This window comes from Desmodus rotundus, chromosome 2 (genome assembly GCF_022682495.2).
Source record: "Desmodus rotundus isolate HL8 chromosome 2, HLdesRot8A.1, whole genome shotgun sequence".
Lineage (NCBI taxonomy): Eukaryota > Metazoa > Chordata > Mammalia > Chiroptera > Phyllostomidae > Desmodus > Desmodus rotundus.
The window spans coordinates 89,929,361-89,944,749 of NC_071388.1; the positions used below are offsets into that span (position 1 = coordinate 89,929,361).

At 49.3% G+C, this 15,389-nt stretch overlaps 1 protein-coding gene across 1 annotated transcript; it reads left to right on the plus strand.

Annotated features, from left to right (window-relative positions):
* The first annotated feature begins 1,830 nt into the window (after positions 1–1,830).
* TAGLN3 (transgelin 3) lies at positions 1,831–15,093 on the plus strand. The gene is made up of 4 exons (XM_024578049.4): positions 1,831–2,334; positions 3,484–3,658; positions 13,178–13,280; positions 14,661–15,093. Exons 1-4 carry the CDS (start codon positions 2,155–2,157, stop codon positions 14,800–14,802), a joined length of 600 nt encoding a protein of 199 aa, XP_024433817.1. The 5' UTR covers positions 1,831–2,154; the 3' UTR covers positions 14,803–15,093.
* Positions 15,094–15,389: the final 296 nt, after the last annotated feature.

A 15,389-nucleotide genomic window follows, 5' to 3' on the forward strand; every position in this document is an offset into this window, starting at 1 on the left:
CTGTGGATTTGTGAACACGTCTAACCTATACCTTCCCGGCAAAGACTGCCGCCCTATTTGCCACTGTATCTGTTCCAGAACTTTGAGCTCAAGCACTCACTTAAAGCACCCAGTTATTTTGTTATAGTGGAAAGAAATCTTTGGGTACAAAAGATCTGCAAAGCATCGTGTGAAAAAATTATATAAGGAGAGGGCAAATGTACATCTTTTAAAATTGTTCCTACCTTTATTAAGAAGCCAACATCTTCCTTAGAGCAATTCCAGCCACACAGAAAGAGATATGCCTTCTGTCTGGGCTTCCCTTTCCTTAGTCTTGGGTTGGAATTGACCTTGTCGCTGCCACCCATGATGCAACTCAGTGACTTTAAAAATTCTGCTGACAGTTTTCCTGCCCTTTCTCTAAGCTCCAGGTCCCTGGAGACAGCTCTGTTGTCTGTGGAGCTTCTTCAGCTGAGGGCTCCGTGCCGCACCCAGACGTGCCTGAGTCAGCCCCTCCTGTGCTGCTTTCTGAATTGACTGTTCTCCTGAAGGCTCCTGATTTTCCCACAACCCTTATTTTTGAGAGTCCTCTCTCCTAGGCCTTCAGCTATTGACCACTAAGTCTTTTCTCAGACACAGCGCCCACATATGTACTAAGTAATTATATTTTCACTAATCCGGGCCCCAGATGGCAGTAGATTTTTTCTCAATACTTGTATTATTTGAGGAGTCATTTCCTGCCTAGCTTCTAATCAATTTCCCACAGAAATAGAGATGCCATCCCATGTTCTAGAATTGCTTTTTTGAAACAATTGATCAATTGTTTCAGAGGCAAGAATTATACTTTGTTTCTCTGGAGCACAGTCCTTGACACACAGTTAAGTGCTCAAAAACCCTTTGCTGGATGAACCAGAGAACAGGTTTGCAGTGCTTCCCTCCCCATAAGTACCCAGAGACAGACAAACCCAGTACGATTCAATCCTCACCCTCAGCCCAAGAAGACAAACAGCCAAACCCTTCGCTATAAAAATTTCAGGCCAACATAAATCTGATTTGTCCTGAGGTCTTGTTTGCTAATATCAAATATTCAGTTACCACTGATAGTATATCAGTTGTCCTTTCCTGTTCCTTAATTAGAATAAACAAAGTCTTTACACTGTCTCCAAATCTTTTATTCCAAGAGTTGGTAGCATATTAAGCTCTTTTTAATTTATGAAACATACTCTCACTGTCTTTCTTTAAAAACAGCATTAAAAAGCTACATTCCTTGAATAAGTCAAACTGAGGCATGAGTTTCCCACCAGGATGGAAGTTTCTAGGTGAAATCTGTCTGGCAGCAAAATAAGTTAGTGGTTGCAGCTCTCAGTCTCTTCTGTCCTGCCCTGCCAGACAGCTGTTCCCTCAGGGCAGGGGGAAAGTGGCTTGGCAACTCCTGACAGATGGACAGCTGACTGAATGGACCGTCTCCCAGGCCCCATGCCCTGTGCAGTGTGCGCTGGCCTCAGATACCACCGGCTGCCTCCCTCAGAGGAGGGAAGAGAATTGTGCAGCTGAGAAAGGAGCTCTCAGCGGGAGGGAGGCGGCAGGCTTGACTGACACATGAGAGGGCTGGCTTTTTGGAGGGCTCTTAGCAACGACCCTGGTGTGACCCACCCGAGCCAGGAGAAAATCGAATCAGTGCACCATTCTTTCAAACGCCATGCGGCATCAGCGGCCGAACGTCAAGGCGGACTTCCCCTCTGCCTGTTAATTATCGGCTCTTTTGCACCTCAGGGTTCCTGCCTTTGCAGAGTGCTACTAGAGGGGGTAAGAAACGACCACCCAGCCCCCTTGCTTCCCCGGGGTGAAACGTCCTTTGTGATTGCGAGTCCTTGTGCATCTTCTCATCTGGTTGATAGGCGGGACCAAGAGGCAGATTCCTGACACCCCCCACCCTCACCCCCCAGACCCGCAGGGGCTTTATTCTAGAGTCACTGGTGCGTGGCTGCGCTTTTCTTTTCTGTTTGTAGGTGAAACCCCAGTGGCTTCATTGGCTCCTTGATTTAAACCACGCCCGGCTTCTGCCCGCTTTGCTGCTGCTGGGCCAGGCGGCCCAGCCACATCCCAGCCCCGCGCGCAGGGAGCCCTGGCTGCTATTGTGTGGATGCCGCGCGTGTCCTCTCTTCTCTTACAGAGATGGCTAACAGGGGCCCGAGCTACGGCTTAAGCCGAGAGGTGCAGGAGAAGATTGAGCAGAAGTATGACGCTGACCTGGAGAACAAGCTGGTGGACTGGATCATCCTGCAGTGCGCTGAAGACATAGAGCACCCGCCGCCCGGCCGGGCCCATTTTCAGCAATGGTTAATGGACGGGACGGTAAGGACCGCGAAATTGGTGGGCAGGGAAACCCTCCTGGGCCTTCTCTTTTCAAATGAGGCTGCCAGAGGAGCTGCTGCTGCCCACTGTGTGTCCCCTGGGGAGGGAAAGGAAAAGCCTCTATTTCTCCAGGGTTGGAAGATCTGAGCTCCCTGCACAATTCCCTAGCTAGCTCAGAGGATTCTCCACCCATCCAACCTCGCAGCTTCCTCCTGGGTTGTTGGCAAATCGTAAGCCCTTTTGCTCTTTCCAGTGAAAATAGAGATAAGTATTTCCTTGAGATCTCTTCAAGCTTTTTGGTGCATCAGCTCATCTGGGGCCATTCTTTTCTCAGGGGAATGGGTTGGTTATACAGCAAAACAAAGGAAGGGGGGCCAGGACTAACCACTTTCCTTCCCAGAGCCGTGCTCCCCGGGGGTGCTCCTCGTCTGTGTGTTGAATGGAAGCATTCTCCAGAAACTGAAGGGAATCCTTATCTGATAACTGCTTTTCTGGTCAGATGCTCCTGTGTGTTCGGGGAATCGGGGAGCACAGGCGCTGCTGATTCAAACAAGCACATCGTCTTCCTGCAGGGAGTGATTAACTGTTGTTAGTTACATAACTGCTTTCCCACGCTTCTGCTGGGGTGCCCAGCCCTTGGGTTATAGGTATCTGGGAGGGGGGTGCCCAGTGCAGGTTCTATACACATCATTCGCACATGTGGGATGAGTTACTGAAGCCTCACTCAGATCTGCCTTTTGATAGAGGAAGTAATATGAGACCCCACCATTTGACCACCCTGGGCGCCACCACTAGCTCATCCCTGCACTGAGGTCTGGGATCATGGCCCCGTCCCCGCACATCGCTCCCTGGCTGTAAACATTCTTGCCCTCACCAGAAGAAGGAAGGGAGGAGCAAGGACGGAAGGGGATTCCTGAGCTCCTGGACTCCCTAGGCTCAGCGGCGGCCCCAGGAATAAGATTGCCTGGGGCTTCGGTGTTTGGTGTGGGAGCCTGGTCGCCCAGCCCAGAGCGGGTGCCTTCCTGGGCCCAAGATGTGCTCATGCCCGAACCCGGCATCTGTGTCCTGTGGGGGTTAGAATTCACGTTGCATGAGTGACGGATAAATGTAAAGGGAAAATTGATGGTGTCCCTCCCTTTCTCCCTTCAGGTCCTGTGCAAGCTGATAAACAGTTTATACCCGCCTGGACAAGAGCCCATTGCCAAGATCTCAGAGTCCAAGATGGCTTTTAAGCAGATGGAGCAAATCTCCCAGTTCCTAAAAGCTGCAGAGATCTATGGTGTCAGGACCACTGACATTTTTCAGACAGTGGATTTATGGGAAGGTAAACAGCCCTGTTCTTTTGGGGATTGTTTTCCCCTTCCTCTTCCTTTGCCTATCTCCTTGTGAAACCTGCTCACGATGTTCTTCCCTGGACCAGTGAGTTCGTGTGTGTGTGTGTGTGTGTGAGTGTGTAGGGTGGGGGCAGTGGTTACGAGCTGTCACCCGGGGGTGCTGTTAGCCTCCCATTTATGTTATTCTATTGAAAGACGTATCCTTCTCTAAGGGAATGCCCACCCGAGGACACAGCAGGAAGCTCAGCAAACTGAGGGACAGAGAGGAAGCTAAAATGGTTACACAGCTGCCTTTCATTCCTGCTATCCCTCCCACCTCGCACTCGGTCTGAACGAATGATAGCGACTGAAAGACAGTGGGGGTGGGGGCGGTGGTTCTGACTCACTAGCAGCGGGGCTCATAGATAAAGCCACCTGGTGCAATTTTGTCATTCAATCTGAGAAATAAATAGCACCCCAGCCGTTTATTGAACTATTATCTGGGAGCTCGGTGACAATACCTTCCAGATATGTATTTTCTCGGAGAGTGTGACAGATGATTTCTTCTTTCACATTTGCGAATTGACTTAAGAAATCTTAAGAGGCATAAAAATCAAATCACATTTCTGACATACTTAACAACCAACTATTACTAGGAGAAATGACGTGAATGGGACACTGCCAGAGACTTTGGGACCTGTGATCATAGTCCTTGCTGTGCCCCTGAGCCCAGATGTAGGCGCACGCCCATGCCGCTGGCCGCTCTCGCTGTGCCTGCCCCGGCCCAGGGGGATGCGGGCCAGTCCACACAGGGTTTCCACATTGACTCTGCTCTCTCATGCTCATTGTCACCAGCTGTCATCGGTGGCCCAACCAATAGGATACTCAGGGCAGTGACGCAAATGGTCCTGCTGACAGTGAGAATGGGGTCACTTTCCTGTGATCAATGGACAGTGAGATCTGAAGGGACATTCAGATGGTGGGTGAAATAGATTTCTAACAGAGGACCATTCTACCAAACAATTTATAAAGAAACGATTGCGTTCCTAATCCTCACACCACACCTTGGGTCAGGCAGAGAGCTGGCACTTCCTGTTCCCCTCACAGACGAGTAGTTAAAACCCTAAGAGGCCCATCAGTTTTCCCTGTGTTTGCCATTCCTTAGAAACTCATATAGCCAGACCTTCAGGCCAGGCCATTGAATCCATGGGCACCTGCCTCCGAATCGCCACGGAATATCACAATTGAGTCTTTTCATTTTAGATCAAAATTATGATCATTGTCCTCAGCTAGTAAAGATAACTACTGCTTATTGATATTTTTCTGTGTGCTAGGCAGGGTTCAAGTGCTTTGCTAAATATTACCAATCACTTCTCCTACAGTTCTCTGAAGTGTTATTCATTTGCCCATTTTCAAGACAAAACTGAAGCTTGCCCCTGAGTCCGTGTGTCCATCCAACGGATGGCTAGTCAATAGCAGAGCTGGGACTCGAACCCAGCTTCTCCAATGCCAAAGAGTAAAGCCTTCACTAGTCTGCCTTGCCCCACTTTGGCCAGGAGGCTGCTGCCTCCACCTAGGCTCTGAGCACACTGTTGAGTCGTGATGATGACTGGTGAGGCTGAAGAGGAGGAGGATGAGTCAGGGCTGCGTGGGGCAAAAGGCTGCAGCCCCTGCTCCAACGAGGGGATTTGTGCAAATGGAAGGGCCCTCATGAGGCCCCCCTAGCACAGGAAGTGTAAGAGGATGAAGACCCTAGGAGGGGTGTGGGAGGTGTGCATCCCCAGGGTGCTTTTCTGTCTTTCAATTACTGAGGAGGTTGTGCTCACCTTTCCCCCTTTTCCAAAGACTCTACAGATGAACTTTGTACCCAGGAGGTGCCAACAGTGAGTGCAGAGAGATGCCTGCTCTGTGTCCCTGATCAACAGAGCAGGCAGAGGTCTACAGCGCCTGTAGACCTGTGTGTTAGATGCCCCTTAGGGACGAGGGAGGTTCAGGGGCATGAGACAGGGCATTGGGCAGGGGGACTCCAGGACAGGTTAATGTTCCTAGAAAAAATAAACAAGGCAGATACTGAGGGGTCTCGCCCGCAGGGCAGAAGAATGGGGCTTTAAAGGAACTAAGGGAGGAAACGGCTCCAAGGGCGCTGTGGCTGACCTGCCACAGGTAGGCCCTGCATTAGGTAAGGATAGCTGGCCGTAGGAAAGCAGATGCTTAGGAGTGTCCAGACGTCCTCTAGAGGTCCCAGGGCCTGGATGTCTTCCCCATGGAGGAGCAACTGAGGACTAAAGTTCAGGGAGATCATTCCAAGTGTTAAAGGGGATCCTTGACACCCCCCAGGATCACTGTCTGAAGTGCAGGCCAGGCCGATCACTGTGCAGTAGAGTAAGAGGTGGGAAGGTGGGTTGCTTTCAGCAGAGAAAGGGGGTGGGCGGTGGGGGGCGGTGGCTTTAGCAAGCCCAGTGGTGAGACCCACAGTACATCACGTGGACTGAGCAACTGAGGCTGGGTCCCTTCTGCAAGACCTGGTTGTCCTCCAGAGTTTGGGAACGAGTATGCTGGCATCCGAGGGAGGCTGCAAGGCATGGTTAGTGTGTGGTCTGTGTGCGTGAGCATGCACGTGTTTGTATACAGAGCTATTGGACTAGCCATTTGTTTCTCTTAGCGCTACATTCTCCCTACAATTCTGCACCCCGATGGTGGTTTTCAGTTCACTCACATTCACTCCTGATTCTGTGCATGCGGCTGTGGCTCCGGCTCCTGCAGGCCCGCTTCCTTGCCTTAGTACTTCTCTTCCTCTTCTGCAGGCAGCTTTCCCTCCTGCCCAGCATCTTTCCAAGGAGGGCTCTGCTTGCCCACGACTGCCCAGTGACTGTGCAGCCACTGTGTCGCAGACACTTAAAGCTGCAGGAGCCCAAGCTTGCCAAATGCCTTCTTTTTTAAGCTTCAGTAATCTAGACAGGGAGAGGCGCCAGATGTACCCACTATTCTGAAAACCCTTTTAGATGCAACGTGAAATGTTGGAATGGAATGGGGGCAGCCATCATGAAAAGTTCTTTAAAAACAGGGCTCAATGGTCCAGAAAACAGCCCAAGCACAGGGGCATTATAGACAAGACTGCTGAAGCTCCTCTGGGAGGAAGCTGGCGATGCAGAAGAAGTTAAGGCGCGTAGAGCAGACTGGGCAAGTCTCTCTGAGACGAGAGAAAGTGGATGCCTGACTGGTAACTTTCAGATATGCTCTGGGGGCACCAGAAAGGGCAGGGCTGGGATGGGGGTAGAGCTCTCAGCTGTCCGTGACTCAGAGGAGAGTGAACTGGAGGTTAGATGCTGGTACCTTTGGAGGTGAAGGGGGAAGGAGAGAAAGGTAGGAGCAAGAAAGGAGGTGTGTGTGTGTGTGTGTGTGTGTGCAAAAGAGAGAGAACCCTTGAGAGCTAGTGAGTGTGCTGGTCAGACAGACCCAAAGAACACTTATCCTGGAAGGCAGTCGAGTGCAGACACTTGAGTGAGGAGTTAGACTGCGTGGTTCAAACCTCTGCCCTACCACACATCAGTTAACTTCTCTACGCTTCGATTTTCTCAGTTGTAAGATGGGAATAATCGTATCTTTCACAGGGTTGCTGTGGGCAGTGAGTGAGATAAAGCACGAGAAGCGCTTAGCATAGTGCCTGGCAGTAATAGAGTATACTAAATGTAAACATTGTCACTGTAATTAGCCTGGCCTTTGTTTTAGGACAAATATGAAACAAGGGTACAGGAGCAAGGCTGGAAAGGCACCCATTCTGTCCCATGACAAATGGATTTCATTAACGCTTCACACAGAAGCTTGTAGGGCTGGTTGCCTGGATGAACTTTGCCCTCACTTCATCTGCCAATCAGGAGGGGCAGGCTTGACAGGTTACCATACTGACTTTTCCCCCACTTCCTGGTCATCACCCTCTTGGTGTCTTTCCCCAATCCCAGACCCGGAAGATCTTGGTACAGTAGAAAGAGCATGAGTTTGGGAGCCAGGAAGACGGCTTGAAACTCTTCTTTAGCTACATACCATGTGACCTTGTTTAAGCTACTTAGCCTCTCAGAGCCTCAGCTCCCTTCTCTGTAAACAGGTCTAGCACCTCCGTCAGAGGGTTCTCATAAGGTTTAAACGTGTACAATGCCTAAGAGATATCTAACAAATGCTGGCTTATTTCCCCTACTATAAGTCCCTCAGCAATGAACTTTTGGGGTTTCTTTGTGTAACTATGTGGCGAGCATGACACACGTAGAATTCTAGAATGTCAGAGCAGGCAAGACCCAAAGATCAGGCAGATCTGATTACTCTTCTGGGCGATGCTACTGACGATGATCCTTGCCTCGTGGTGTCATCATGCCTCCCCATCCCCGCTCCCGATGACTGGGTGTCAGGGAGGAGGTGTGGATTTGCATCCCAGTGCCGTGCCTGGAAGGTCCAAATATGTTCTCCGGGGAGGTGTCACTGCACGTGTCATTCCTCAACAGCAAAGCAAAGAGGCATTTCACCCAGTCTGAGAGATATTTGGGGATACTGTGAGGTACCCGTAGTGTCTTGAGATATCGCAGACGCCTCCTGTTTGAAGCCTCCTTTTCTAGCCAAAAAGCCTTCACAGCATTTATTCCAAGTGCCGCTCACAGCTCCGTTTGGCTGGTTAGCCCTTCAGCATGGGTTCTCAAGCTCCAGTGTGCATCGGGTCGCTTTATTAAAACACAGATTGCTGGGCCCAAGCCCCACAGTTTCTGAGGTATTAAGTGTTCGGCAGGGCCTAGGAATTTGCATTTCTTACCAATTCATAGGTGACGCAGGTTCCGCTGTCTGAGACCCCACTTTGAGAACCACTGTCCTAGAGAGTTTCTCCAGGGAGACAAGCAACAAAAACTCATGAAACCCACACTGCAGCCGAACCTACGCTCTGACATTGACTGAAGCAGTATTTCCTCTCCTTTGAATGGAGAATTGGGGGCTATGCCTACGTTATTACTCAGGGAAATAAGAAATGGCTCCCTCATCCACTGATTGCTTCCTCTGTAAGCCCCAGACCGATGAAAAAGCCAGTAATCCAATAGTAGCAAGGACGTAATGTGGAGGAAGCCCTGAAGCCGAGTTTTCACCGTCAGACTGACTTGTAGAATTGGAAGCAGAGTGTCCAGCCTGACTTTCCCCACCGGTATGACGTCTCTCTGGTGTTTTTCCTTTTTTTTTTTTTTCACTGATCTGTTTATTTTTCTTCTTCTCAAAGACATGCATAAGCTGCCATGAAAGTAATTTTTAAAATTTAAGAGAATAAAATCTTTGTTCTAGTATCTCTACGGTCATAGACCTCAAGCTTTACGGGCGTTGAGAACCCCTGGGTTGGACCAGGGTCCTTGCAGTGCAGAACCCCACGGCCCACGGGTTGTCACTCAGTAGTCTGGTGTGTAAGACCACACTGGGAGAAACATCGCTTTGTGATAATGCAGGGACAGGGGACACTCCACTGCCAAGTAAAAGTGTCTGTTGCTACCTGAGACTCTGAAAAGGTTTGCTGATGGGACAGGGAAGCTACTGTGCCACCATATATATATATATATTCTAAACTTTAAGTTCCAGTATTAGCTTCCCCTGTGATAGGGGCTAGGAGATTCCAGGCAGCCTGATTAAAACTCCGAGCTATTAGTACACATTTGGCCTCTCCACTTTCCTGTGTCCCTACCCTTCTTATGGCCAGAGGTCTCTTTATTTTTATTTTGGAAAAAATATCCATGCTTCAGGGTGCTTTTTAAATTTTATTTATTTATTTATCCTCACCCAAGGACATGCTTACTGATTTTAGAGAAGAAGGGAGGGAAAGAAACACCAATCATTTGCCTCATGAACCCACGCTGGCCAGGGATGAAACCTTCAACCCAGGCATGTGCCCTGACCGGGAATCAAACCCATGACCTTTTGGTTTACAGGACCACGCTCCAACCAACTGAGCCATGCCTGGCCAGGGCTCATTGTTAGATCAACACTAGGACTCGGTCTCATTTCTGCTCTTGGGCATCTAGAAAATTCCCAGTACCTCCTTGGTGCTTCTTTCAGGACTATTCTCTTTTTTTACTTGGAAGAATAGCTTTGATCAGTGGTTTTCAAGCTGTCTTGCCAAAGAATCGAGGGGTAGCTTTCAGGGAGCGAAGAGATTCCACGCTGCCAGGCCTCTGAGCTGGCTTGCCGCTTGGACCAGAGCCCTTCTAATTATTGATTTTATTATTTGACTTTGCAAAAGATCTCTCTGAAGGAAGGAGTTATTGCTTAACAAATATTGTTTAGCAGTTACCATGTGTTACATTTTGATTTTTTGAAGAAGTTAAGAACCAAAGAATGAGAGCCGTGCTTGCCTCTCCAATCTGGCTGCATCAGAATCATCTCAGGAGACTGTCCCAGAATCTGAATTTTTAAAATTCCCAGATAATTCTGATGATCAGTCTAGTTTGCAAGTCAGCAGGTGAAACCCATATTTCTCAAACTTGCCTGACAGAGCTTATTAAAAATATAAACTCTCAGGCCCCACCCCAGGCCTGTCAAATGAGTTTCTCCGGGGGATGGCGTCAAATTTCACATTTTTAAAGATATCCCCTGTGCCATCCCATAGATAATCCAAGAAGCTCGGGAAACCCTGCCCAGAAGCAGGCTTTGCTCTAGGCAGATGGTTGCTTCGCCTCCCTGCTCTGCCAGTCACTTAGATTTGTGACCCTCATTTGCAGGAAACAGCCTCCACCAACGTCCCTTTTCCACCAATGCATTTGACCTGGGCTTCTGAACTGGCAGCAGAAGTGAGGCTGGACAGAGCCGTCTTGCCATTTTGTCCACCCAAGGGAGCTGGAGTTCTTCACAGGAGCGTCTGTTAGAAAACTGACCAGATGTGGGAAGAATTGCTAGACAGGAACTAGATACAGACACAGATTTCTGTTCATTACGTTATTTAGAGTCTTGACAACACTTAACTTGATCTGCACATGGTTGGGGGACTCTAGGCTCCAGCTGCTTTTTCTTGCTTTAATCTTATTTGAGTTGAGACCTGGAGAAAATATTTCAGAGAAAAACACTCAGAGATCTAACCACCACTTGGGGTTGGTGCCCTTGATCTCTTGGGGCCCAAGACTGGCCCAGTCTCCTCCCGCCAGTGCGTCCCCTCTGGCCTGGCCCTGAAGCAACCACTGCCCTCCCTTCAGATCTTCCCCTGTCACTGAGGAAGGTGCCTCGGCCAGCCTGTGAGGGGGACCCTTGTAGGGTGGACTTTGTGGGCTCTATTTTCAGACACCAGAGCTAGAGCTAGGCCCTGGTACTTGGGTGACTCGAGGCATGTCAATTAATCTACCTGAATCAGTTTTTCTATCCACACACTGGGAGGAATAACATCAGTTTTATGGGGTCAATGCCATGTATAGTAAAGTGTCTGGACTATACTTTATATCAAATCTCTTTCCTTGGGAACTGTCTTACGGAAAACCTCTCCATATTGCTCCTGTCTAATGCCTCCTTCCCTAGCTCAGCTGGCCCCATCATGTAATTGCTTCCTTTTCTCTGGGATGAGTGTGGGGTGATATTTACAGTTCTAGGTTCCTGGATCTCTTCCGTTTGCACCTAGCTTCGTTCCCCCGATCCTTTATGGGTTCGTGCAGTAGATACATTAGCCAGCTAGTTGTGAAGGAGGCTGATGGTTCCCAGAACTTGCTTCTGCACCCACGGCTCCAGGGGAGTGTCTGGCTGAGTTGCTAGGCTGTCAGGCTCTACAAATTCCCAGAACCTGGACATACCAAACCCACTCTTTCCGACCATCAGAAACATCTCCGGTGTGCTCCTTATCCAGGGTGGAGATGAGTGATACACCCTAACCTTCCTAAGCCTCCCTGCACTTAACCATTTTGCCAGGCTCTCTAACGACTCACGACTTACAAGCAAACCCTCTCCCTCTCTCTTCCCAGAGCGATCCTTCAGAAGATCATCACTACAGTTCTGTTTTTTAAAAAAGTATCCAAGTATTCTGCTATTCAATGACAGTTACAGAAATGTTTCTCATCTGCAGTAGAGACGAATCATTCTAATAATCACCTCTGTTTCTTCTGTCTCAATTCTCAGCATTCCTTGTGCCCTCCTCCTCCCATCTGCTGCCCTGATTCTCCATTCTCTACCACCCCAGCTGTCTCTTGAGTCTGGGGGACTCTGCAAGGAGAGCCTTTTATCCCTGTATCCATTTACCAGTCCCACAGGGCCTCAGGACCCAGGAAATTGCCCTGTGGTTAATGGGGTGGAGGAGAGAGGCAAGGGGAGAAGGATCTGCTGTCTCTCTCATTTTTGAATAAATGGACATCCTGAACTAGACTTACTTTGTGAGCCCTAATTGCTTATTTTATTAGAGTTATACTCTATTCTCACTTTCCATCTGCCTTTCCCCCGTAATTCTGTATTTCCCAGTGGCTGAGCTGCCGCAGCTGGGCTACAGAGGCCATCGATGGTTCACTCAGTCTAAAAAGTGCATCCTGGGATTTGCCTTTAACTCCCCAGCTCCCCACCAGGCTGGTGCTGCCGTCCTCTCTTACCCCGTACCTTTAGCTTTTGTGTTCCATACTTGGCTCGCATGGACCTTGGATCTAGTTCTTAATTTCAGGGCTAACCACACAATAGCATCTTCCTTAGTCCAGGACATGTCAGTCAACTGGAAGGGAGGTATGGACACAAGATGGGAGAAGCAGGCTGACCTGGAGGGTCCAATTGCCTTCTCCATGGGTTAAGGGGTGACTGGGCTCCTCAGATTAACAGTGCTTCTCCTCCCATAGGCACACCTCCCCGCCTACCTCATGCACGCATGCCCACCAGTTATTTATTGTCTCCATTAACTCCTTCAAGCAGCAGAAAATAAAGGGCCTATCATTTGTGTCACATTGAGTGCTTTCTGTGTTGATTTGTTTTCTCCATTTGCCGGGCCTCCAGCCCAAATAGCCATGTGAATACTCAGTTTGATGCACATGGGTGATTTTAGACCCTTTTAACCCAGATAAAGTGAAAGGGAGAAGCCACCTGGGGTTTGGTGCAGTTAATCCATCCAACCAGTTTCTTTCCAGTCTCCTTTTCTCTTTCCCATCCTGAGCAAAATCCTCTTCTGCAGTGCTCCAGGCCAGCCTAGCCACAGGACTTCTCACTACAACCTGCAGAACCCACCGAGCCCAGGGCCTCTGCTCGGGGCAGGGACCAACCTAGATCTGAGCTGCTGGGTGTTTGGAATATTTTATTCATGCAGCAACTCTGAATGGATTAGAAACTGGGTGTCTCTGGCCTGCACCACAGAGAAAAGGATGAGCCAGGTGACATTTTGCTCCTTTCTGAGAGGTTTGGCTGTGGTTGTCTTCAGGCCACTTTGAGAAGTATCTGATACCCCTCTCCCCTGAATGTGATCGCCTGCAGCCTCCTATCAGAACTTCCTTCCCGAAGGTCCAGCCCCATCTTCCCAGATTCCTTGGCCCTGACACCTGTTTGGCTTTAATCTCTTGGTTGATCTCCAGGGAAGGACATGGCAGCTGTGCAGAGGACCCTGATGGCTCTGGGCAGTGTTGCGGTCACCAAGGATGACGGCTGCTACCGGGGAGAGCCATCCTGGTTTCACAGGTAAAATCCCTTCTCAGCCCTGCCGGAGCAGACGATGATTTTAGCAAAAGGGAGCATCTTAAGCCTTGTAGCTCCCAGAAGCTATTTCCACACAAAATCCCTCAGGACAAGCACTGTGGCCTCACAGCTGGGTCCCCCAGAGCAAGGACAGACTGGTGCTGACACGCACCTCCCACCCAGGGCAGACTGGTCAGGCCTCTGCTGCTAGATCCTTCGATCCTTCAGCTCTGCCCAGGCTGTTGCTCCTGAGACTGAATTGCCTTTCTCAGAGGTGGCTTGATCTGAACTTGGTTTTATCATAACCCAAGTAGCCCTGAGTCCGTCCGTCAGTCTGTCTGCCTATCGATCTATCTGCCTATCTATCCACATAATGGAGGGAAAATATGTCCTAGATGCCTGAGACAGTGGTTAACGCTTGTTGTCGTGGAATACTGATGAGGAGCACTTTCTTTCACTCTCAGAAGTGGCCTGGTCTGGATAATACATTATATGTTCATGTCAGCGAAAGGCCTTTTCCTAAGAAGATTTGTTTTGTTGTTTTTTCCCGGGCTGGGGTTAGCAAGGGAGCTTAAACTCGACCCAGTAACTCAGTGTGGGATGAAGAGAAAAGAGCATGTTGTACCCGATAACTGACTCTTCCTTTCCCCAACCCCCTCTTCTTCTTGGCAGTCATGGGAATGTGCAGGCCTGCGTCTTCTAGAAGAACCTGGCCTGAAAACCTCCTAGATACGGGCCGGTTGAGATCCCAGTTTTAGTTCTAACTTTATTAATGATGCACCATGGTCTCGGTGACCCCCAGCTAAAATTGTTTACTATCTGGTTCTTTACTGAAGTTTGCTGACTTCTTGTCTTGAGTAAGAAATTGCCCCTTTATAACTCCGAGGTCCTTCAGCTCTAAAATGGAACATGAACCCTTGGCCTTTACAGGGAAGGGTGGAATGGGATTAATGACATGCTTTGTAATAAGAGCTGATTTTAACTTTCATACGGGTTTGAAGTAACTGAGAGAGAGTGAGACAGGAAAGCCATCTGAGTATGAAGTCCCCAGAGAGGCAGCTACTGACCTTTGCTGGAAAGTCTGGAAAACCATCTGGGCTTCTAAGGAGTACCGCTCATGCACCATGGTAGGGATTGCTCGGGGTAGGGCCCTGCTCAGGGTAGAACCTGGGCTCAGGGCAAGGCCACAGGTAAGAGTAGGGCCATAGTTCATCCCCAGATGTCGCTCAGGATAGGGCCTGCTCTTCTACCTGGAGACCCGCTCCCCTCCCCCCCACCCCACCCCATATACACACACTAAGGCCTGTATGCATAACTGCACGTCTTGGGAAGGGTTTGAGCACTGTCAGAATGACATTATTCCATCTTACTCCCTCTGCCCAGGAAAGCCCAGCAAAATCGAAGAGGATTTTCAGAGGAGCAGCTTCGCCAAGGACAGAACGTGATAGGCTTACAGATGGGCAGCAACAAGGGCGCCTCCCAGGCGGGCATGACCGGGTACGGGATGCCCAGGCAGATCTTGTAAGACCACGGTCTCTAAGACAAAGAAATAGTTAGTCACCTTCTGACCTTTCTCAAAGCCTGCCGTCCCTGGTTTTTGCAAGTGCTGCATTTCTGCTGAGAATCCGCGTTGCCTACCGCTGCCACCTTGTGTTCATTTAGAACTATGCAAAGACTCCGCTTCCTCTTTCTCGGCTCCTCCTCGGCCCTAAAGTCTCCTTTCGTCTGATTATTTATTTATTTATTTGCCAACAATTCCCCTCCTCCACTTACTTACAGAACACACCGAATAAACAGATTAGTCTTGTGTCTTAAAGTGTAAAGTTCATTTTTTGTCGCAGAGACTTTGCAGGCAGGGCTGATTTCTATTTCATTCAAGCGGCCAGCAAGATGGAATTAAGCTGTTAGCTGTAGCTGTGAAAATATAGGTTAGCTTTGAGAAAGCCCTTACAAGCTTGTAATGTTTATCTCTGCAATTGTACTAGAAAGTTTAGAAATAGTTGTGCCCCCTCTGTCAGCTGCCATAAGTTCAAGAATAAGGTCTTTGACCCCCACATATTTTGGGGGTACCTACCTTGTGCTTACTAGACTTAGTGTGGCACACAGGAAGGA

Excerpts from the sequence above, each read along its gene's own strand:
- TAGLN3 (XM_024578049.4), top strand. The coding sequence starts at position 2,155 with ATGGCTAACAGGGGCCCGAGCTACGGCTTAAGCCGAGAGGTGCAGGAG. Across the intron at positions 2,335-3,483 it reads AATGGTTAATGGACGGGACG|GTCCTGTGCAAGCTGATAAA; the intron begins GTAAGGACCGCG and ends TTCTCCCTTCAG. Across the intron at positions 13,281-14,660 it reads GAGCCATCCTGGTTTCACAG|GAAAGCCCAGCAAAATCGAA; the intron begins GTAAAATCCCTT and ends CCCTCTGCCCAG.